Below are 23,281 nucleotides of genomic sequence, written 5' to 3'. Positions count from 1 at the left end.
ATCAGTAAAAATGTGGTTCCTGCTCTCCTGACTGACAAATAACAAAAATAAGACTGACAAAAGAAAGAAGATGGAATTTGAACTGTCTGGATAGGATGCCTATGTTTTTCTCAAATGAAAATGGGGAGAAAAAAATTCTAAAAATAGTCATTAGGATTAGGAAAGGCACAGATTCAGGAAAGTATAAGAATGTTTGCAGATATTGAGTAGTCTAGTTTGGCTAGAATATAGAGTGTATGGTTTGAAATAAAGCTGGAAATGTGAGTTGGTTCCAAATAGGCTAAACTTTATTCAGTAGGCAATAGGTGGCTACCTTTTGCCATTGAAGGGTAATGAACAGAGAATTCTTATGATTAGGTCTTATGCATAAAGAAGATGAATTGGTATTATGTATAAGGTGATAGGAAAGGATTAGGCTAAAGTAGGTAGACTAGAAGTCTAATGAAGTGAGAGATAATGAGATACTGTGATAGAGTGATGATGGTAGGGGGAGCAAAAGGAAAGGGATGGGTGCAAGAGGAATCTTTTTACTTATAGTTTTTTGAATACTTTTTGGTTTTTATACAAGTTTTTTCTGCTATGGCCTACCCTAGACAGCCTTTATAACAAAGAAAAAGCCATGCAAAAGCAAAGCAACTAGCACACAAACCATGTCTATTGGTGTATCTTGAATTTTCAAGCAATACCTTAGTTGAGAAATTTGAAGTATATTGATTATCTGTTGAAGAACTTTTGGCTCAAATAAGCAGAATATTTTATGTGATCTGCATATATCTATGAATCTCCAGGTATAGCACAGTTGTAGAACAAAGAACTTTTCAAATGTTCCTTGCTGCTGAAAAGTTAAACTGATTAACTGTAGCAGTCATGTCTGTTCTTAAAAAAGATTAGCATTTGGTTCCATTTCTACATGAATGACTAGAAGCCACTAAGGGAATTCAGGAAGAGATGAAAGAAAGTGATATTCCTTTGGAGCCAATTGGCTCCATGGAGAGTTTTTCTCATGCTGAGTAATGAGATCCAGGATAGGAAAGATTTTGCCTTTCTTTGTTTAAATAATATTAGTAAAGAAGAAAGCCATAGAATCTCAGTTAGAAAGGTTAGCAGATGCCATTTAATGTTGACCAAGAAGCCCTTTCATAACGTTGCTGGAAAGTAGTCATTTAGCCTCCATTTGGAAAGCTCATGGAATTTCAGAGTTGGAAGGGACTGCAGTGCCTATCTAGTCTAATAAAAGAATACTCACTACAACATGTCTGATAAATGTCATCTGGCATCTGCTTTAAGACTTCCAGTGAGTGGCACACTACTACATTCTAAGGTAATTGTGGTTCCACTGTTGGAAAAGTGTAATGATTAGGGCATTTTTCTTTACATCAAATTTAAATCTGCCTCTTTGCAACGTCCACCTATTATTACTCATTGTTTGTCAATCTGTGGTCAAACAGAACAAATCCAATCTTTCTTCCACATGACAGCCTTGTTATTTATTTAAAGACATCTGTCATGTTCCCTTATCTATTTTTTTTTCCTGCTGGCTCAACATCCTCAGTTCTTTCAACTGACCTTTATAGGACTCGATGCCCTTGCTGGCCTCTGATCACATTCATTTTCCTTCCCACTTTTCAGTTTCCTTTTGTGTGTTGTCTTCCCTCAATAGATCAAAAGCTTCTTGAGGACAGGAATAGAAAATAGAAAATGCTTTTTTGTATTTGTATTCATAATAGGCACTTAATAAATTTTTATTTACTATTATATTTATCCAGTTTATCCTGAAACTATGCTGAATTTGTTTATTATATCCACTAATTTTTTTATTGAAGTGGGTAGATGTTCTAGATAAACTCTTATGTCATCTTCAAATGATATTTGCATTTCCTATTTTAGTGCTTCTAATATCTTTTCCATGACCTATTAGAGTTATTAGAATTTGCAGTCCTGTGTTAAATACAAGTGGTCACATTAAGCATCTTGCTTTTTATTCAGAGATTCAAGGCAAGAATGCCCATTCTCATCCATTTGCTTTGCCCTCAGGGACTAAATAGATAAAACAGGTTGTGAACCTTAAAAATTCTCAGACCCTACTTCATAAGGTTTGGTTAAGGCCATTCCCCACTTTAAACAATGAAGGAACTTAGATCAGGAATGTGAAGACCTCTACTCCACTCCTACTTAAGCCTGCTTTAGGGGAAGAAACTCCTTGCTGAACAATGAAAAATACTTAAACCCATACTTATAGTAAGGCAAAAGTTCTTAAGCTGTGCCTATTTTTTAGATCTAATACAAAAGGGTGCTAAGTACCTATAAAGGTCAGGCAACTTGTGAATTTACAAGGAGCAAAGAGGTGAGAACTTACTCAGAGGTTTTCTGGTGTGAACTTAATAAAAAATTTAAGCCTTCTTAGGTGTGAATTAAGAATGGTTTGTCCTTTGGAAAACATCTACTGTGATTGGTAGATGTGAGAACTTAGGGGAGGTGACATAGGAGAAAATTCCCTTTAAAAGGAGATGAGAAACTGAGTCTGAGGAGAGTCTCAGAAGGACTCTCTCGCTGGAGCTCCCTCTGAGGAGACTCTGTACCTCTGGACTCTCTCTCGGGACTCTCTCGGGGACTGTCAGAAGAATCTCTCTCTGGAGATGGAGCTGACTGGCCTGGTGTCTCTCTGAACACTAGAATCTTGCTTGGGACAAATCTTGTGGTGAGTGGATAAAAAACTGACTGATCTTTCTCTTAGGCCTGGGTTGGCCAGGGCTGGCCTGGGCTGGCCTATCCTTTTCTCATTATTTCCTTTTTTCTCTCTTTCTTTAATTCCTCATTTGTATGAATTAAAATCTCTATAAAACCCAGATGACTTGGGTATATTTAATAATTGGGAATTTTTCCCTGGCGACCACCTTATATTTGTTTTAAAACAAGACACTGTCTTGAAACCATATTTTCTGTGGTCACAATTTAATCAACCACTCTTATATCTACTACAGTTTATATCTTCCACTATTTTAATCATTACAAGGTCTAATCCCTCTTCCACATGGCAGCTTTTCAAAAACTGTCACATTCATTTTATGCCTTTTTCTCTTCAGGCCAAAAAATCTTGGTTAATTCAGTAAATCCGTATATAATGTGATTTTTAGGCTTATCATTACTATGGCTATATTTACCTTTCCATCCCTCATTTGTTTATTTATTTTTTCAGTTTCACATAGAGGTAATTTTTGATAATTGTTTTCTGACGTTTTAGGATTCAGATTTTCTCCCTCTCTCCCTTCTCCTCCTCAAAGTGGTAAATAGTCTAATATAGGTTGTATCAGTGCTTTCATGCAATACATATTTCTATGTTGAGCATAGCATGACAGAAGACACATCGACATATAATAAATAAAACTGTGAAGGAAATAAAGTGGAAGATGGCATGCTTTGGTCTTCATTTGGACTCTTAACAGTTCCTTCTTTGTCTGTAGATAGCATTTTCATCATGGGTCCCTTGTAGATAGCTTGGGAATTTGCTTGGCTGATAATAGTTTAGTCCTTCATAGTTGATCATCATTTATTTCTGTTACTGAATACAGTGTTCTCCTGGTTCTGCCCACTTCACTTTTCATATAAGTCTTTTCTAGGTTTTTCTGAATTTATCCTGTTTGTCATTTCTTATGGTACAGTAGTATTCCATTACAACCATATACCACAACTTGTTTATCCATTTCCCAAGTGATGGACCACTCTTCAGTTTCCAATTCTTTGTCACAACAAAAAGAACTGCTAAAAATATTTTTGTACAGGTAGGTCCTTTTCCCTTATAACTTCTCTCTTTTGGATACAGACCCAGTAGTAGTATTTCTAGGTAAAAGTATGCATAGTTTTATGACCCTTTGAGTGTGGTTTCATATTGTTCCCCAAAATGGTTGTATCAGTTCACAACTCTTCCAACCAGTGTATTAGTGTCCCAATTTTCTCACATCCTCTTCAACATTATCATTTCCCTTTTTGGTCATGTTAGCCAATCTGATAGGTATTAGTTAGTATCTTAGAATTGTTTTAATCTAAATTTCTCTAACCAATAGTAATTTGCAGCATTTTTTCATATAATTATAGATAGTTTTTATTTCTTCTTCTGAAAAATGCATGTTACTATCCTTTGACTATTTTTCAATTGGGGTATGCTTTGCATTCTTGTAAATTTGACTCAAATGTATAGCTTTCTACATATTTGAGAAATGAAGATGTCTTTGTTAGAGACACTTGCTATGAATTTCTTTCCCAAATTTATTGTTTCCTTCTAATCTTGGTTGCTTTGGGTTTGTATAAACTCTTTTAAATATAATGTAATGAAAAATATCCATTTCATTTTTTTTCATGTTCCCTATGTCTTGTTTGGTCATAGATTCTTCCCTTATCTAAAGTAAACTTTTTAATGTGCCCCTGATTTGCTTATGGTATCACCCTTTCCTTCTAGATCAATCCCCAATTTGTTTTTATACAACAGTAATTTCCTAATATTATGCCCCACATAGAACCACCTAGTAATAAAATGGTTAGAGTAGAGAGCCTGGAGTCAGGAAGACCAGAATTCACATCCAGCCTTAGACACTTACTGCTTTTGTGATCTTGGACAAGTCACTTAACCTCTGCTTACCTCACCTTTAAATTAGATATAATAATAATACCTACTTCCCAGAATTGTTATGAGGATCAAATGATATAATATTTGTAAAGTACTAAGTGCTATACCTGGCACATAGTAGGTGCTATATGAATGAGAGCTAAAAAGTGACTGCATCTGACTATATAATATCTTGCCCTATCCTGGAGTCCTTGCTCTGTCATCTTTTCTCCACTCTCTACCAAATACCAAATAAAAACAAATTGGGGATTGATCTAGAAGGAAAGGGTGATACCATAAGCAAATCAGGGGAACATTAAAAAGTTTACTTTGGATAAGGGAAGAATCTATGACCAAACAAGACATAGGGAACATGCCAAAAAATGAAAGTTAGAGACTTCTTTCATCATCTCTTCTTTGGGACTAAATTCTATACTAAATTCTAGTTATAAAAAGAAAGGCAAACCAAATCAAACAGCACCCCCAGAACCCTACCAAATTCCAGTTCCAGATCTCAAGGAACTCACAGACTAATGGAGAAGAAAACATACAAAAAACTGTGTACAAACAAGATATATACACAATTACTTGGAGATAATTAGCAGAGAGAAGGCACTAGCATTAAGGGAAACCCGAAAGTGGGATTGTAGCTTGATCTTTTTTTTTTAAACAATAAATTTTTATTTTTATCCAGATTTCATGTTGATTCAATTTTTCAATACTTGTTTTCTGATATTCTACTATCCATGTTCTCTCTCCCACCCCTCCTAAAGCAAGAATTGAATGTTAGGAATATCAGAGAGGTCTCTCAGACTACATTGGGGAGTGCAAGGTGTAAGTAGACTGGAAAGGTAGGCAGGAGCCATTTTGTAAAGATCTTTGAATACCAGAGAGATTTTTTTTAAGCTCTTACCTTCCATCTTAGAATCAATACTATGTATTGGTTCCAAGGCAGAAAACTAGTAAAGGCTAGCCAATGGGGGTTAAGTGATTTGCCTAGGGTCACTCAGGTAGGAAGAGTCTGGTGCCAGATTTGAACACAAGACTTCCCACCTCTAGACCTGATTGTCAATCCTCTGAGCTACCTAACTGCCCCCCAAAAAGCAGATTTTCTGCTTGATCCTGGAGATTAGGGGACCATTGGAGTTTATTGACTAGTGAGTAGAATATGGATTGGAGTGGGGAGAGACAGGCTATTATAGTAGTCCATTTATGAGGTGATGAGGCACTGCAACAGAATGATTTCAGTATCAAGTGAAAGAAAGGAATATAAGAAATATTTTGAAGAGAGAAATGACAGTATTGTCAATAGATTAGATGTAGGGGGCTAGACATGAGGTAGGGACTACATTAGGTTATTTCAGTAGACCAGATATGAGGTGATGAAGGCCAAATCAAATTGGCGGTGGCATTAGAGGAGAAGAAGACATGTCTGAGAGATGTTACAAAGGCAGGAACAACAGGATTTGACCATGGAAAGGCTATGGGAGATGAAAGAAAGCAAGGGATTGAAGCTCAATTGCAAGTCTGAGTGATTGAGTAGATGGTGGTACCCTTAAAAGTAACAATGAAGTTAAGAAGAGGTAAGGACTTAGGTGGAAGGAGTGAGTTTCATTTGAGACCTGCTGTCTTTAAGATGTCTGTGCAATATCCAGTTTAAAATGCCTATTAAATAGTTGGAGATGCAAGACTGGCAGTCAAGAAAGAGATTAGCACAAGACATAGATCTGAGAGTTATCTGCACAGATGATAACTTAATCCATGGCATCTGATAAGATCAAATGAAACAGTATTATAGAGGGAAAAGAGCCTTCTACTATAAATGAGAGAAAACTTGGAAATACAATATTCCAAAAAGCAAAAAATTATGGTTTACAAACAAGAATAACTTATCCTGTAAAGCTGATGATAATTCTACAGTAGAAAAGAAATTGTTAATGGAAGAGAATACTTGCTTGCACTCCTAATCAAAAGACCAGATATGTACAAGAATTCTGAAATGCAAATATAAGCGTTCAAAGAAATTGAGAAAGGTAAATTTATTTAAATTGAAAGTATTTAATGATGACATAGTACTAACATTTTACTAAAAGAGGGGAAAAAAGTATCCCTTCAAAACTTTCTTTCTTTGATGGAAAATTCTGGATTTGTGCTAGAAATTCCTGGTTTTTCCTTTGTGGTTTGCTTTCAGGAGGTGATCAGTGAATTTGTTATATTTTTATTTTGCCCTCTGGTTTAATAGATCTAGACAGTTTTTTGTGATTTATTGAAATACTCCATTTCTAGCCTTTTGTTTTGGCCATGGTTTCCAGGGAATCCAATAATTGTTAAATTATCTCTCCTTGACATGTTTTCCAGGTCAGTTGTTATTTTCTTAAAATAACAAATACCATACATTTTCTTCTGTATTTTCCACTTTTTCATCTTTTCCTAATTTTCCCAATGAACTTCAGTTATAATCCCTACATATATGACTTACAAATCTATAGGTCTAGCCCTAGTCTGTCTCCGGGGCTCTAGCTTTTTATTATTTGCTGCCTATTTGATATTTCAAACTGAATGTCTCTTATGCATCTCACCATTACCATTTTAAAAATAGAACTCGTACTTTCCTTCCCAAGTCTGTTCTGCTTCTAAACTTTCCTTTTGAAGGTCACCTCAATCTTTCTTTTCATTCAGGCTTGCGAACTCAATTGCATTCTCATTCACCGTACCTACTCAATCACTTAGTCAGATCTTGTCATTTCAATCTGCATAACTGCTCTCATATATTTCTCCCTATCCCTCACAGATGCAGTCATAGTTTTAGCCCTCATCTTTTGCCTGTAATATTGCAGTAGCATCCAAATTGATCTTCTGGCCTCAAATCTCTTCCTTCTCCAATCCATCTTCCATCTAACTGTCAATATGATGCTCTTCAAGTACAGTTCTGAACATATTACTCTACTACTCAATTAACTCAAGTGACTCCTGACTCAAGTTCAGGACAAAATCTCAGTTTCTCTATTTGGCATTTAATACTTTTTTAAAAAAATATATTTTATTTGATCATTTCCAAGCATTATTCGTTAAAGACATAGATCATTTTCTTTTCCTCCCCCCCACCCCCCACCCCCCATAGCCGACGCGTAAGTCCACTGGGCATTAGATGTTTTCTTGATTTGAACCCATTGCTTTGTTGATAGTATTTGCATTAGAGTGTTCATTTAGAGTCTCTCCTCTGTCATGTCCCCTCAACCTCTGTATTCAGGCAGTTGCTTTTCCTCGGTGTTTCCACTCCCATAGTTTATCCTTTGCTTATGAATGGTGTTTTTTTCTCCTGGATCCCTGCAAATTGTTCAGGGACATTACACCACCATTTATGGAGAAGTCCATTACGTTCGATTATACCACAGTGTATTAGTCTCTGTGTACAATGTTCTCCTGGTTCTGCTCCTCTCGCTCTGCATCACTTCCTGGAGGTTGTTCCAGTCTCCATGGAACTCCTCCACTTTATTATTCCTTTTAGCACAATAGTATTCCATCACCAACATATACCACAGTTTGTTCAGCCATTCCCCAATTGATGGGCATCCCCTCATTTTCCAATTTTTGGCCACCACAAAGAGCGCAGCTATGAATATTTTTGTACAAGTCTTTGTGTCCATTATCTCTTTGGGGTACAGACCCAGCAGTGCTATGGCTGGGTCAAAGGGTAGATATTCTTTTGTCGCCCTTTGGGCATAGTTCCAAATTGCCCTCCAGAATGGTTGGATCAGTTCACAACTCCACCAGCAATGAATTAATGTCCCTACTTTGCCACATCCCCTCCAGCATTCATTACTTTCCTTTGCTGTTATGTTAGCCAATCTGCTAGGTGTGAGGTGATACCTCAGAGTTGTTTTGATTTGCATCTCTCTGATTATAAGAGATGTAGAGCACTTCTTCATGTGCTTGTTAATAGTTTTGATTTCTTTATCTGAGAACTGCCTATCCATGTCCCTTGCCCATTTATCAATTGGAGAATGGCTTGATTTTTTGTACAATTGATTTAGCTCTTTATAAATATGAGTAATTAAACCTTTGTCAGAGGTTTCTATGAAGATTTTTTCCCAATTTGTTGTTTGGCATTTAATACTTTACAAACTGATCCTTTCCTCTCTTTCAAATCTTCTTACCCTTTAGTACTTTCTTTGCACTCCATGGACCAGCCATACTGACTTCCTTGTTATTCTTAACAGGATACTCTCTCCTCTATGTCCATTCCTCCACACTTGTTGCCTCCCACACTTTTTTCTTTTCACCTGTCACTCTTAGAATCCTTGCTACCTTCTAAGATTAAGATCAAGTGACACCTTCTCCTGTAGTTCTATCTTGGTCCCATAGTTACTAGTGCCTTCATTTCTATAATAACCTTGTACCTACTTTGTATATATAGTATATTTTGTCCATTAGAACTTAAGCTCCTTGAGGGTAGAGATTATTTTTGCTTTTTATTTGACCGTCTAAAGTGTTTATTTGACTGTCTAAAGTGTTTCTCTTTGTGCCTTTGTACGTACCTAGTAGACTCCTTATAAATACTAATTGAGTGAATGAATGCTACAAAGGAATCATACATAACACTGCTGGATCTGTCTTTTTTTATGTCAATCAACCCCACATCCTTCAGCAGCTCCCCTGTTGAATAAAATTGAAAGTGCTTTTCCTGCTTTTTAAGACCCTCTATAATTTTTGGTACCACCCTTTTTATTAGTCATGCCATTTTCCTCTCTATATTTCTTTATACTAACTTATCTCCTTTTTTATTTTAAAACTCTTTACCTTCTGTCTTAGTATTAGTTCTAAGGCAGGAATGGCAAGGGCTAGGCAATCAGGGTTAAGTGACTTACCCAGGGTCACACAACTAGGAAGTGTCTGAATCCAATTTAAACCCAGGACCTCCCATTTCCAGGCCTGGCTCTATCTGCTGTGCTACCTAGCTGCCCTTTATGTACTAATTTCTAAAGAAATTGAATCACCCATTATCCTCCATGCAGGGCTTTCATGCCACCTTACTTCTTCCCTATGCCTGCAGTGCCACACTGGCTGTTGAATCCTTACCTTTGCCATCTCTTCTAGTAAGAATTGTCTTACTTTCTTAGTTAGTAATAATCTTTTTAGGTTCAGACTTTCCAAAGTTATTTGTGTTACATAGTCAATAGAAAACTGGAATTGGAGTCATAAGACTTGGACTTCAATCCAGATTTTTCTACTTTCTAGCCTTGTAACTAAATCTTTCTTTATCTGTAAAATTAGAGTATTTGCATCATTTCACGGGTTATTGACCAGAAAGCATTTTGTTAATTATAAAGTAGTACATTAATGCCAGATGTTATAATGATACATTTGTCATGTATTAATTAGTGCATTATAGCTATTTATGTCATATCCTCCTATTAGAGCATAAGTTTCATGAAAAACTTTTTTTAAAAACCTCACCTTCCATCTCAGAATCAATATTGTGTATAGGTTCTAAGACAGAAAAGCAATAAGGGCTAGACTATGGGGGTTAAGTGACTTTACCAGAGTCACATAGTTAGGAAGTGTATTAGGTCAAATTTGAACCCAGGACTTCCTGTCTCTAGGCTTGGCTCTCAATCCACTGTACTACCTAGTTGTCCCCAGCAGGGAAATTTTTTTTAAAAACATTATTTTATTTGGTCATTTCCAAACATTATTCATTGGAAACAAAAATCATTTTCTTTCCCCCCTCCCCCCCCACCTCTCCCATAGCTGGCGCATGATTCCACTGGGTATCACATGTGTTCTTGACTCGAACCCATTTCCGTGTTGTTGGTATTTGCTCTAGAGTGTTCATTTAGAGTCTCTCCTCAGTCATATCCCTTCCACCCCTGTAGTCAAGCAGTTGCTTTTCTTCAGTGTTTTTACTCTCACAGTTTATCCTCTGCTTGTGGATAGTGTTTTTTAGATTCCTGCAGATTGTTCAGGGACATTGCATTGACACTAATGGAGAAGTCCATTACCTTCAATTGTACCACAGTGTATCAGTCTCTGTGTATAATGATTTCCTGGTTCTGCTCCTTTCGCTCTGCATCACTTCCTGGAGGTTGTTCCAGACTCCATGGAATTCCTCCACTTTATTATTCCTTTTAGCACAATAGTATTCCATCACCAACATATACCACAATTTGTTCAATTCCCCAATGGAAGGGCATCCCCTCATTTTCCAATTTTTGGCCACCACAAAGAGTGCAGCTATGAATATTCTTGTACAAGTTTTTTTCCTTATTATCTCTTTGGGGTACAAACCCAGCAGTGCTATGGCTGGATCAAAGGGCAGACAGTCTTTTATTGCTCTTTGGGCATAGTTCCAAATTACCCTCCAGAATGGTTGGATCAATTCACTACTCCACCAGCAATGAATTAGTGTCCCTACTTTGCTGCATCCCCTCCAGCATTCATTACTTTCCATAGCTGTCATGTTAGCCAATCTGCTAGGTGTGAGGTGATACCTCAGAGTTGCTTTGATTTGCATCTCTCTGATTATAAGAGATATAGAGCACTTTTTCATGTGTTTATTAATAGTTTTGATTTCTTTGGCTGAGAACTGCCTGTTCATGTCCCTTGCCCATTTATCAATTGGAGAATGGCTTGATTTTTTTGTACAATTGATTTAGCTCTTTGTAAATTTGAGTAATTAAACCTTTGTCAGAGGTTTCTATGAAGATTGTTTCCCAATTTGTTGCTTTCCTTCTGATTTTAGTTACATTGGTTTTGTTTGTACAAAGACTTTTTAATTTGATGTATTCCAAATTATTTATTTTGCATTTTGTGATTCTTTTGAAGTCTTGCTTGGTTTTAAAATCTTTCCCTTCCCAAAGGTCTGACATGTATACTATTCTGTGTTCGCCTAATTTTCTTTTAGTTTCGTTCTTTATGTTCAAGTCAGTCACCCATTTTGAATTTATCTTGGTGTAGGGTGTGAGGTGTTGATCTAAACCTAATCTTTCCCACACTGTCCTCCAATTTTCCCAGCAGTTTTTATGAAATAGTGTATTTTTATCCCAACAACTGGGTTCTCTGGGTTTGTCGAATACTGTCCTGCTGAGGTCACTTACCCCGAGTCTATTCCACTGAGCCTCCTTTCTGTCTCTTAGCCAGTACCAAATTGTTTTGATGACCGCTGCTTTATAATATAGTCTGAGATCTGGGACTGCAAGGCCCCCTTCCTTTGTATTTTTTTTCCATTGTTTCCCTGGATATCCTTGATCCTTTGTTCTTCCAAATGAACTTTGTTATGGTTTTTTCTAAATCAGTAAAAAAAAAATTTTGGAAGTTCAGTGGGTATAGCACTAAATAGATAAATGAGTTTGGATAGGATGGTCATTTTTATTATATTGGCTCGTCCTACCCGTGAGCAGTTAATGTTCTTCCAATTGTTGAAGTCTAGTTTTAGTTGTGTGGAGAGTGTTTTGTAGTTGTGTTCATATAGTTCCTGTGTTTGTTTCGGGAGATAGATTCCTAAGTATTTTATTTTGTCTAAGGTGATTTTGAATGGGATTTCTCTTTCTGCAGGGAAATTTTAAATTCTATTTTGTAGTTTCCCTAGGGCTAGCATGATATGCTGTAGTAAGTATCTAATAAATATTTGTTAAGTTAAATGTCATTTGATCTTCATATCAACTATGTGAGGTAGTCATTGCCAAGTATCACTTAGCTTCATTTTACAGGTGAAGCAAATAATGCTTACAGAACTTCTTTGATTTAATCAAGATCATATAGCTGCTAACTGACAACCAAATTTGAATCTTGGTTCTATGACTTCAAGTACAGAATTCATGTCATTTTATCATACTGTCTCTGTCACCATAGAACTTCTCACACCAGCTACCTCCCTGATTTGGATCTGATTTGGCCTGAGGAACTAGAATTAAAGATTATTCTTCAATAAAATGTTTCAGAATTTTTCATCACCCATTCTTAGTTTACTGAATCTTCTTCTGTTTGTTTTGTTTTGTCTTTTTTCAGGTTAAAAAGCAGAAACTCCTTGTTGAACTAGACCAGTATGCCTCAGATGTGGCTGAGCTCATACGGACCCCTATGGAAATGCGCTACATTCCTCTCAAAGTGGCACTATTGTAAGTACTTCCCAGAAGAACAAGGCTTCAAGCCAGCAAATAAGAGGTAGCAATATGATTAGAGTTTTCCATTTTGTTAGATATTAGGAAATACAAATATCTTAGTTATCAGATATTTTCTATAGTCCTGTTGCATGTCTGGCTAGAGATAGCTATTCATTTATTCTCTCTCCCTTGGCAAAATGATATTCAAAAATAAAATGACATTCATAAATTATTTTGGGGGGGTTTATGATGTAAATCCCTTCTTTCTGTAACCTGTAAAAATTTTTTTTCTGTTGGAATAATATCTAGTTTTTTTTAATGTAGAGCTTCTTATTTCATATCTCCTATTATACCTATTCTTAATATTTAAGACAGCCCAAGATGTTTTCTCTCCTTTTAAATTAGAAAACTGAAAATGATAGCATGATAACCTCCAACTCACCTCTTGACTTGAAAAATATATGTACTTTTTGAAATTATGGTACTACTACAGAATTTTATGACTCCCTCACTAGATAACTACTCACATACTTAATAGCTAAGTGATAGATACTTAATACTTCCTGCCAGTGGCTTTCATTCTCTTATGAAGATAGCCTTTATTCCTGAGAATTACAAATGTGAATTGATACAAAAATTCTTCCTATAAAAAGAGCTAATTTCTCTCTCCCCTGAAATGGGCGCAGATCTTTTCAGATTGAATTGCTAAAAATAGTACTGTCACTCCTGAATCACAGGTCAAACCTATTTGTTTTAGAATTACAAAGTTTTCAAACCCTGGGAGGTATGAACTTGTACTTTGCTTTGTTAGATGTATTTATATATGTTCTTTACCTTCAGATTCCCTTTCTATTTCAAGGCTGTCCTGGGTAGATTTGTTCCCCTTCTGCCAATCCCCTCCAGTGGAAGTTGAGTCTTCTTTGAAGTTGTATAGCATGTGAACTTGTGGACTGAATGTGTCCTTGATATCTATCTCAGTGAGCCCTACTATTTGCTGAGTGGGGTGAAGCTGAAGTACTTAAAACAGTTCAGAAGACATGATTAATGCCTAGGAACTTAGTAGTATAGAACATTCACATCTAGTTTTTCTCTAAAGGCCTTTTCCTAGACTATAAATGTGTCTGAGGGAGCTAGTGAAATAATAGTTCCTTTGCCTGGGGATGTAACATTTCTGAGAAAGTTGCAGTCTTATTAAATATGCTTTGTGTGAATCTGGTGAAACGTCAAGACTGGATAATGCTTGTGGTTGGCAATGATTATTATGCTGAGTGTGTATTTATGTGTTCTTTCCCAGCTATCTTTTAAATCCCTACACAGTGTTATCTTGTGTTGCTAAGTCCACTTGTGCCATAAACAACACCATCATTGCTTTCTTCATTTTGGCTACAGTAAAAGGTAAGGTCCTAAGAGTATGGATTTCAAAAGCTGTAAAATGTGAATTATTATGGTTAGTATTATATATCAGTTTTCTTAACATCTTGGACATGAAAGTTGATATATTTTGATAAATAACTGTATAATATTAGGGCTTTCATAATTAAATTAGGTAAAAACGTATACAAATAATTTTTGCAGGGTTCCAGTTAGTTAATTTCTCATAGGTATTATTTTGTATAGACTTTTGCAGTAATGATGGTAAAGTTGGCAGACAAATATTGGTCCTTTTCTTTGTTTCAATGAATTATCTACTGGTTCATTTTAATATTTTTTAAAAAATCTTCTTTTAAAAATACATGCATTTTATTTTCCAAATTATATACAATAACAATTTCCAACATACATTTACCAATTATAAAATTCAAATTATCTTTTTTCCTCCTTTCCCTCTCTCCTCCCAGAGATGGTAAGCAATTTGAACTGGGATTTTTAATACTTAAAGTTGTCTGAGCCAAACAACCAGCCTATGCACATTATGATAAATGTCTATCTTTTGAAATGTTTCTTTTCAGTGTTGTTTGACACAAAAAGGTCTATAGTATTAGGCCATATGTATTGCTAAGTATATAGCTGGCTGAATTTTTGTTTGTTCCTGACTTGTTTCAAGGCAGTCATTTCATATTCTTTGTAATATTACATTAATATCCATTCTAAGGGAAAGAAATTATTTCTGGCATTTGGAAATGTGATCTTGAAAATGGCTGTGCCCAAAGATAGACTATGCATACAGGAGTCATCTTGTGATTTCCATGTTCAGTGGGTCTAATGGAAAAAAAAAAAAGCAAGACATTTTGCCATTCTGTATCCTTTACTTGATCCTTTACAGTCAATGGGAGGTGGCTCAATGGATAGAGAGCCAGGTTTGGAGATGAGAGATCCTAGCTACAAAACTGGCCTCAGATACTTTTTGGCTATGTGGTCCTGGGAAAATCACTTAACCCTTGCCACTCTTCTGGCTTAGAATTGATACTAAGACAGAAGTTAAGGATAAAAAAAAATCCATGGAAAGATTATCCTTGGAAAAAGGATATTTACAGTGATTAAAAAAAATATATATATATGCATGTCTCTTTCTACCTGAATAACTTTTGACCCCTCAGACATTTTAAATTTGTTTTGATTAAAAGGATGAAAAATCCAAAGCCAGTGCCCCATAGGTTTTCTTAAAAGTATCATTGAATTTCATATTTGGAAGGAAACATGAAGGCCAAACATGAAGGCCAAACATGAACCCCTGCTTCTACAGTGAGAGCAGTAATCATCTCCCTAAAAGACTGAGACCTCTTTGTTCTGATCCCATTATTTTCAGTGCCACTGGTTGTTCTTTGTTGAAATATTATCATCTTTTATTTTATTCAGCATCATTCGAGGCACAGGACTCTTTCTTGGGTGAGACTCATGTCATACTATTAAAAAAATTCATGTTGAGATGATCTGTAAAAAATGAAATCTGTCAGAAACTGTGTGTTTTGATTAGCTTGATACTATAGCTTCTTGGGCTAGCCAGGTTTTCATTTCATGTGCTACTTTGCTCATGTGGTAGGTAGGTAGGTAGGTACTGTGTGCTTTTGCTTTCCTGTCTTCTAAGGTATGATATTCCTATGAGGCAAGTGAGACCTAAGCTTTGTTTTTCTTCAAGGAAAAATCAAGCATTTGGAGGTTCTGACTTGGTTGTTGTTGCTATTGTTATCTTCTGTAGCATTGCATTGCTCCATTCATTCATGCATAGATGGAACTCCATTTTTGCTTTAGGCATTTTTCTTCCCCCAAAAAGAACTAACTGGAAAGATTCCTATACTTTCTCTAAGGAGCACTCTATAGTAAGATAGTCACAGATCATTTAGGTGGAATCTTTATTAATGAGTTTGATGTCTGTTGATAAAACAGCTGTCTCCAAGAATACTCAGTTTGAAGGACATTCTCTAGTATGATAGTAATGTCACAATCAGGTCATTTGCACATATATCTGGTTTATTTTATATTACATTATGCTTTGTTTGGCAAAGAATCGCATAGGCGTAGACAAACCAGCATTGTGCAGACAGCATAGGGGAGTCCAGAGCCTCTTTGGTTGTTACTAGAGACTGGTGATTCAAGATTTTCTTAGTCCTATACCCACAGTCTTTTATACTAAGTGCAGCTACCTATGCCTATGTCAATATTTCTTAATGTAGATTCTTTATTTCAGACTACTTTGACCTCTCTAACTAGTTTTCTGAGAGTTAGAAGGTGCGGACTAGATGGAAAGAAAGGACAGAACTCAGAGGTGGATAGAACAAGATGTAGAGAAAGGCGGGGAAGAGGAGGAGCCCATAAAATAAAACAAAACAAAAAATCAATAAACTGTTGGTTTTAAAAAGCCCAAGACCTCTGAAAGTCACAATTTTGTGGATGAATATTGGCAAACACTGGCTTAAGACATGCAGAAATCAGTCTCTGCCTTTTTGAAGGTATTGTTCTCAGTGGAATGACTGCACTGTATCAGCAGCTAAGTGCTGAGAATTTTTTGCTCTGCAGACCAGGTTGCTTACAGTCTAAATTGGATCTTTGCAGATAAATATTCAATACTTGCTATTGCTTTCTTTTTCATCCTGTCTTCCTCATAGCAGTCAGTTAGCTAAGATAGTCTCATGTAGCCCCTTTATAAAGGGTTTTGGAGGTAGCTTCATGTAACACTAAAATCTAAAAAAATAAATACTAATGAAGAATTCAGTTTCTTTAAATTGTTTATATCTCAATTTTTAAACAACCTTCATTAGTGAGTATTCACAGAAAAATTTGCTCTCTAATATTCACTATGTTTTAGTGTTTTATGTTCACTGTATATATGCACATATGTCTCAATGTAGTATATGTCTCAATGTTAGCCCTTTCATTACTGTGGTACATTTTTAGGAGGGATGTGATATGTGTGGGGAAAAGTAATGAGTTTGTTTTTGGACATATGAGTTTAAGATGTCTGTAGGACTTCAATTTGAAATTTTTAACAGGCAGCAGGAGATGTAAGACTTGAGGTCAGCTGAAAGTTTAGGACTGGATGAGTAGATTTGAGAATTACCAGTATAGACATGATAACAATCTGGGGGGAGCTGATGCGATCATCAAATAAATACAATAGAGGAAAAAGACCAGAGGCCCAGGTTAAACCCCTGTGGTAAACTCACAGTTAGTAGATTTGACTTGGTTGAGGATCTTGCAAAAATCAGAGAGTTAGGAAGAGAACCAAGTGAGAATAGCAACCAAAAAATCTAGAAAGGGAGTATCAAGGAGGAGAGGGTGATGGTCAGTGCTTAAGCCTGCAGAGATGTTAAATAGGGTAAAGACTGAGAAAAAGGCATTAAATTTGGCAATTAAATGATCACGGAGATCAACTTTGGAGAGAACAGTTTCAGTTGTATAGTGAGAAAAGAAGCTAGGCTGTGGAGAGGTATGAGACAGGAGAGAAGTAGAGGCACCTATTGTAGCTGCCCTTCTCAAGGAAGTTAACCACAAAAGGCAGGAGAGATATGGGATGAGAATTAGTGGGGATGGATCAAATGAGAGTTTTTGAGGATGTGGGTGACATGGGCATATCTGTAGGCAATAGGGAAGCGGTCAGTAGATATGGAGAAACCAAAGATACTTAGGAAAATGAGAATATTATAAAGATTTTTTCCCAATTTGTTGCATCCCTTTTTTGTTTTTAATTAATTTATTTAGTCAATTTAGAACATTATTCCTTGGTTACAATAATCACATTATTTCCTTCCCTTCCCTCCCCTCTCCTCACTCTTCCCACAGCCGATGTGCAGTTTCATTGGGTATTATTTGTGTCCTGGATCAGAACCTATTTCCATGTTTTTGGTGTTTGCATTAGGATGTTCATTTCGAATCTACCTCCTGTGAATTTTAAAACTACTCCACCCTACTCAGACCATACTTTAGAAGATTTGATTTAGCTATTTCCTGATTTGTAACAATGGAGATACTTGGTCTAATAGCATCAGGTCTTTGGGAATTCTACATTTCTCCACCCTACTTAGTTTAACAAGGTCAGGAATGTCTGCACCCATACTCAACGATTAAGTATCTAAGAAGATGGCCTTCAACAGACATGTGCAAAAACAGCTGACAGACCCCTGGGCTGTCCTAAGTCAAGCTAAGCTTAAGCTAACATTGGTACAGATGAGACGCAGGAAAGTGACATAAAACTGTCTATATAGGGCACGTGACTTCCTCTCTTTGCTCTTTTTCCCTGGAGAGGCAGCTCTGGCTGGCAGCATGCTAAGCGTTCCGACATCTTGGCATGGTGGCAGCAATTTGTCTGGGTTTTGGCGGTGAGTTTGCCCTTGAGCTAATTCAGGTTCAGGCATCTTGGCTGAGCCCTCTTGGAGTTCAGGCTGATTCCTTCCTCCTTTACTCTCCAAAACCTTACCTTCCTAGAGCCTCTAATCTTCCCCCTGGCACAAGCCAGGTGGGAGAAATTCTACACCCTTTCATTCTCCCTTCTTCTTAATTTCTTTCCACTACACTAATTAAATCACCATAAATTTCCAGCTGACTTGGGTATTGTTTTATTTGGGATATCCATGGCGACCAAATAGTTAATATAGTTTAGGTCACAACGCTAAAATTATCCTTTACACTCTCTAATCATATCCCCTCGACCCATGTATTCAAGCAGTTGTGTTTCTTCTGTGTTTCTACTCCCACAGTTTTTCCTCTGAATAGGAATAGTGGTTTTTCTCATAGATCTCTCCACGTTGTTCAGGATCACTGCATTGTCACTCATGGAGAAGTCCATTACATTTGATTGTACTACAGTGTATCAGTCTCTGTGTACAATGTTCTCCTTGTTCTGCTCCTCTCACTCAGCATCAATTCCTGGAGGTCATTCCAGTCCCCATGGAATTCCTCCACTTTATTATTCCTTTGAGCACAGTAGTATTCCATCACCAACATATACCACAATCTGTTCAGCCATTCCCCAATTGAAGGGTATCCCCTCATTTTCCAATTTTTTGCCACCACAAAGAGCGCAGCTATGAATACTTTTGTACATGTATTTTTCTTTATTATCTCTTTGGGGTACAAACTCAGCAGTGCTATGGCTGGATAAAAGGGCAGATAGTCTTTTAGCACTCTTTGGGCATAGTTCCAAATTGCCCTCCAGAATGGTTGGATCAATTCACTACTCCACCAGCAATGAATTAGTGTCCCTACTTTGCCGCATCCCCTCCAGCATTCATTTCTTTCCATAGCTGTCATGTTAGCCAATCTGCTAGGTGTGAGGTGATACCTCAGAGTTGTTTTGATTTGATTCTGATTATAAGAGATATAGAGCACTTTTTTTTAAAAATATATTTTATTTGATCATTTCCAAGCATTATTCGTTAAAGATCATTTTCTTTTCCTCCCCCCCACCCCCCATAGCCAACGCGTAAGTCCACTGGGCATTAGATGTTTTCTTGATTTGAACCCATTGCTTTGTTGATAGTATTTGCACTAGAGTGTTCATTTAGAGTCTGTCCTCTGTCATGTCCCCTCAACCTCTGTATTCAGGCAGTTGCTTTTTCTCCGTGTTTCCACTCCCATAGTTTATCCTTTGCTTATGAATGGTGTTTTTTTCTCCTGGATCCCTGCAAGTTGTTCAGGGACATTACACCGCCACTAATGGAGAAGTCCATTACGTTCGATTATACCACAGTGTATTAGTCTCTGTGTACAATGTTCTCCTGGTTCTGCTCCTCTCGCTCTGCATCACTTCCTGGAGGTTGTTCCAGTCTCCATGGAACTCCTCCACTTTATTATTCCTTTTAGCACAATAGTACTCCATCACCAACATATACCACAGTTTGTTCAGCCATTCCCCAATTGATGGGCATCCCCTCGTTTTCCAGTTTTGGGCCACCACAAAGAGCGCAGCTATGAATATTTTTGTACAAGTCTTTTTGTCCATTATCTCTTTGGGGTACAGACCCAGCAGTGCTATGGCTGGGTCAAAGGGTAGATATTCTTTTGTCGACCTTTGGGCATAGTAGAGCACTTTTTCATGTGCTTATTAATAGTTTTGATTTCTTTGGCTGAGAACTGCCTGTTCATGTCCCTTGCCCATTTATCAATTGGAGAATGGCTTGATTTTTTGTACAATTGGTTTGGTTCTTTATAAATTTGTTGCTTTCCTTCTAATTGGGAAAAAAATCTTTATAATATAATATAAACCTCTGACAAAGGTCAAATTATTCAAATTTATAAGGAACTAAATCAATTGTACAAAAAATCAAGCCATTCCCCAATTGATAAATGGGAAAGGGACATGAATAGGTTATTTTCAGTTAAAGAAATCAAAACTATTAATAAGCACATGAAAAAGTGTTCTGAATCTCTGATAATGAGAGAGATGCAAATCAGAACAACTCTGAGGTACCACCTCACACTTAGCACATTGGCTAACATGACAGCAAAATAAAGTAATGAATGTTGGAGGGGATGTGGCAAAATTGGGACATTAATGCATTGCTGGTGGAGTTGTGAAGTGATCTAACCATTCTGGAGGGCAATTTGGAACTATGCCCAAAAGACTGCCTGCCTTTTGATCCAGCCATAGCACTGCTGGTTTTTTACCCCAAAGAGGTCATGGGGAAAAGACTTGTATCAAAATATTCATAGCTGCGCTCTTTGTGGTGGCAAAAAATTGGAAAATGAGGGGATGCCCTTCAGTTAGGGAATGGCTGAACAGATTGTGGTATCTGATGGTGATTGAATACTATTGTGCTAAAAGGAATAATAAAGTGGAGCAATTCCATATGAACTGGAACAACCTCCAGGAATTGATGCAGAATGAAAGGAGCAGAACTGGGAGAACATTATACACAGACTGATATGCTGTGGTACAATCGAATGTAATGGATTTCTCTACTAGAAGCAATGCAATGACCCAGGATAATTGTGAGGGGCTTTTGAGAAAGAACGCTATCCACATCCAGAGGAAGAACTGTGGGGGTAGAAACACAGAAGAAAAACATTTGCCTGATCACATGGTTAAATGGGATATGATTGGGGATGTAGATTGTAAATGATCACTCTATTGCAAATATTAATAATATGGAAATTCTTCTTGATCAGTGACACATGTAAAACCCAGTGGAATTGCTCGTTGGCTACAGGAGGGGGGTGGGAGGAGGGAAGGGAAAGAACAAGAATCATAACCATGGGAAAATATTCTAAATCAATTAAATTTTTTAAGAAAGAAAATGGGGATGATAGAGCAAGCAATCTGTTAGAAATTGTGGGATATGAATGTGTCACTTATGCTTGGGGGTGGGGGTAGAGTTCTCCTTGGCAAGAAGAAGACCTCTTTATATGACATAGGAATGAAAGAGGAAAAACAGGGTTTGATATTGTATGGCAGATGGAAAACTGATGGATTGTTAACAGAGAAGAGAATTTCAGAGTTTATGAACATGGAGGTAGTACATGTGTGGGTAATGGCAAGATTAAGGGTGTGACCATCTTTGTGTGTTGTTGAGGTAGGATAAAGTAATAGGTCATGGAATATGAGTAAGTTGGGGAACTAGGAAGTCAAGGTGTTTGCTGGGGAATCAATATATTAAAGTCTCCTACTTTGAGGGCAGGGGTTTGGGAAGAGAGAAAGATTCTGAGCCAGATACTGAAATCATTGAGGAAGGAGAATATCCCAGAGGACAGAAGATAACAGGTATTAGAATCTTGATTGGGTGATAAATATTGATTGAATGAACCTCAAAGGAGATGTTGTAATGGTGGTAGAGGGAAAGTCTGGAAATAACAGTAAGAAACAAGGAAAGGATTGTTTTGAGTTCCTTACCATGACCAATGATTCAGTGAGTATGAGTGAAAGTGCAACTAGTTCTGGAAGGGAAAGCTAATGAAACTGTCATCAGGAAGTAGCCAAGTCTTAATGAGAGCTAGATAATGGAAGGAATGGGGGGAAATATATATTTAAGATGAAATTTATTGCTTATTGAGCAAGTATTCCAGAGGACAGGGGATGGGTAGCTTTTGGTGGGACTTGGAGTTTGTAGCAGGTGAGGAAGGACCAGGTAGAAAAAGAGACAGAAAGGAAAGAAAGAAAGGAAATTATTTAGTGCAGAGTGCTAGAATAGACAAAAATAGATGAGATCATGTGGAATGGTAGCCTTTGAAAAGATATTTCAGGTTTTTGCCACTATAAATAAAGGTACTATGCACATCTGTTTAGATTTTGTTTGGATTATTTTCCTACAGTATTATTCCAGATGTGCAATTATTAGATCCAACCAAAGCCACACACAACTCTTTGTACTTCTTGTTCTATGTCTCCATGCTATTCTCTGGAAAGGTTGGACTGGTGGTTAACTGTCCCCACTATCTGCAAATGTATATGTATTCATAATCCTTTCAATATGAGTTTGTCCTATTTTAATTTATTTTAGTTTGGTCAGATGTATTATATCTTAAAGGTGTTTTGATTTTCATTTTTTACTACTATTAAAGATTTACATTTTTCTATAGTGCTGTCCATTTACTCCTGTGTAAACACAAAACAGATCATATAGTTACTCTCTCCCTGAAGATGAATCTCCTTTATAGCATCCCTCAAAAGGAATCTTCTGACTTTTTCTTGAATGCCCACAAGAACTTAGCCCATTTTGTTGTTGTATTTCTGTAATTATTATGTTGAGCTGAAGTCTGCCCCTTTTAATTTCACCCATTCTCTCTCATCTGCCATCTGAGGCCAAGCTGAGCAAATTTAATTTCTTTCATGTGACAGTCTTTGTCTAATTAAAAGGTGATTATATCTCCCCTAAATCTAAGGTGCTTTGGGCAAAACATTCATTTCTTTCATCTAGTCATCTTGTGGTATGTTTTTTCCCCTCATTATCTTGGCTAATTTCCTCATGTAGATTCTAGGTTATCTAATGTTTCTCTTAAAACATTTTTAGAAAAGAAATCTAACTGTCGCCAGATGTAATGCAGAGCCAGTTCATTAGTTCTGGACCCTCTATTTGACCACCTTAAAATCAGATGAACATTACCTTTGTTCCCCCTCCCCCCATAATTGTCCAGTTTAATAGTTTCCTCTTTAAATGTCTACCCTTTGATCCAGCCATAGCACTGCTGGGTCTGTACCCCAAAGAGATAA

General features: G+C 36.9%; 1 protein-coding gene across 3 annotated transcripts in view; it reads left to right on the top strand.

The window, feature by feature from the left end:
- PIGU (phosphatidylinositol glycan anchor biosynthesis class U) overlaps window positions 1-23,281 on the top strand; it is a 104,528-nt gene that overhangs the window by 27,727 nt on the left and 53,520 nt on the right. For all 3 annotated transcript variants that reach the window (XM_056811774.1, XM_056811776.1, XM_056811775.1), the window contains exons 5-6: window positions 12,608-12,717; window positions 13,997-14,097. In XM_056811774.1, coding sequence (XP_056667752.1) covers window positions 12,608-12,717; window positions 13,997-14,097 — 211 coding nt within the window. The remainder of the gene's footprint in view (window positions 1-12,607; window positions 12,718-13,996; window positions 14,098-23,281) is intronic.

This window comes from Monodelphis domestica, chromosome 1, assembly GCF_027887165.1.
Source record: "Monodelphis domestica isolate mMonDom1 chromosome 1, mMonDom1.pri, whole genome shotgun sequence".
Lineage (NCBI taxonomy): Eukaryota > Metazoa > Chordata > Mammalia > Didelphimorphia > Didelphidae > Monodelphis > Monodelphis domestica.
The sequence above is the reverse complement of the archived record's forward strand: the minus strand, read 5'-3'. Positions and strand labels throughout refer to the sequence as shown.